This window comes from Octopus bimaculoides, chromosome 25, assembly GCF_001194135.2.
Source record: "Octopus bimaculoides isolate UCB-OBI-ISO-001 chromosome 25, ASM119413v2, whole genome shotgun sequence".
NCBI classification, from domain to species: domain Eukaryota; kingdom Metazoa; phylum Mollusca; class Cephalopoda; order Octopoda; family Octopodidae; genus Octopus; species Octopus bimaculoides.
Genome location: NC_069005.1, coordinates 27,401,337 through 27,402,448, shown reverse-complemented (window position 1 = coordinate 27,402,448; position 1,112 = coordinate 27,401,337). Strand labels below are relative to the sequence as shown.

General features: G+C 31.7%; 1 protein-coding gene across 1 annotated transcript in view; it reads left to right on the top strand.

Annotated features, from left to right (window-relative positions):
- The window catches only part of LOC106876469 (fibrillin-2), a 148,187-nt gene that overhangs the window by 95,175 nt on the left and 51,900 nt on the right, over nucleotides 1-1,112 (top strand). The window contains exon 32 of the mRNA XM_052976637.1: nucleotides 485-622. Within this exon, the coding sequence (XP_052832597.1) occupies nucleotides 485-622 (138 nt within the window). The remainder of the gene's footprint in view (nucleotides 1-484; nucleotides 623-1,112) is intronic.

Sequence of the window (1,112 nt, the reverse complement as noted above, 5' to 3'; positions counted from 1 at the left end):
TGACACGCGGCCTGAGAAAAGAACTGATGTGAATCAGTGACTGAATTTTTTTTTTTTTTTTTTTCCAAAACCATTATTTATTCCTTATAAACTGCGACTAAAAAGACAAACCACCCATTAAAGTGTCATATCATCATCATCATCATCGTTTAACGTCCGCTTTCCATGCTAGCATGGGTTGGACGTTTTCTTAATATCTTTTCATTCCAATTAGTTATTTTCTGTTTTGTCAGGATGTCCGGTATGTTCTGATTAATTATTCATTTTTGTTTTTATTGTCCCAAGACTTTGGATTGTTTACTCATTTATTATTTTGTATTTACCAATCAGATGTTTTAACGTTAGCTGTATATTTCCTGTTTTACATCTTTAGTTCTGAAATTATATTTTTAGATAAAAGCAAAAAAATAAAAATAAAAAAAATAAATAAATTCTCAAATCATTGTCTTACGTGTTTTTTTTTTGTTTTTTGTTTTTTTTACAGTTTGTACCGGATCTAAATTTGGCCCAAACTGTCAAAACCTCTGCCACTGTGCAAATAACAGCTTATGTAACCATCAGACAGGTGTGTGCTCAAGTGGCGGATGTTCCCCTGGTTATGATGGTAAAAACTGTCAAACAGGTAGGCATAACAATAAGTGATTATAATTATATTTTAGGATGGTCATTTTATTCTTTTTTGTCAAACACATACACCATACATTTGTTCTTTACTTCAGCATTATTATTATTATTCGAATTTTAGTGTTCTTCATCTGAAATCTTTTATTAAACATCCTATAACCTCTTCAGCAACTCTCCGTCCCATGCGACTCCTCCTGTTCTGTTTCATCCATTCTCTCATTCTATGGCATGTATCCTTATCCACATGTGCATTTGCAACTGTGTGTGTGTGTGTGTATGGGTTTGCTTACTATACTGTTTGTACTCATATCCTTTATTTATTTAGTTTTTTCTTTTTTTTTTTGTAGATGATTACTATAATTTTTTAAGACTAAAATCTTATTTTCATTGTACTTAACATAGCAAGCTGGCAGGAATGTTAGCACACCAGACAAAATGCATTGTGGAATTTCATGTGTGTTTACATTCTGCATTCAAATTCTGCCAAG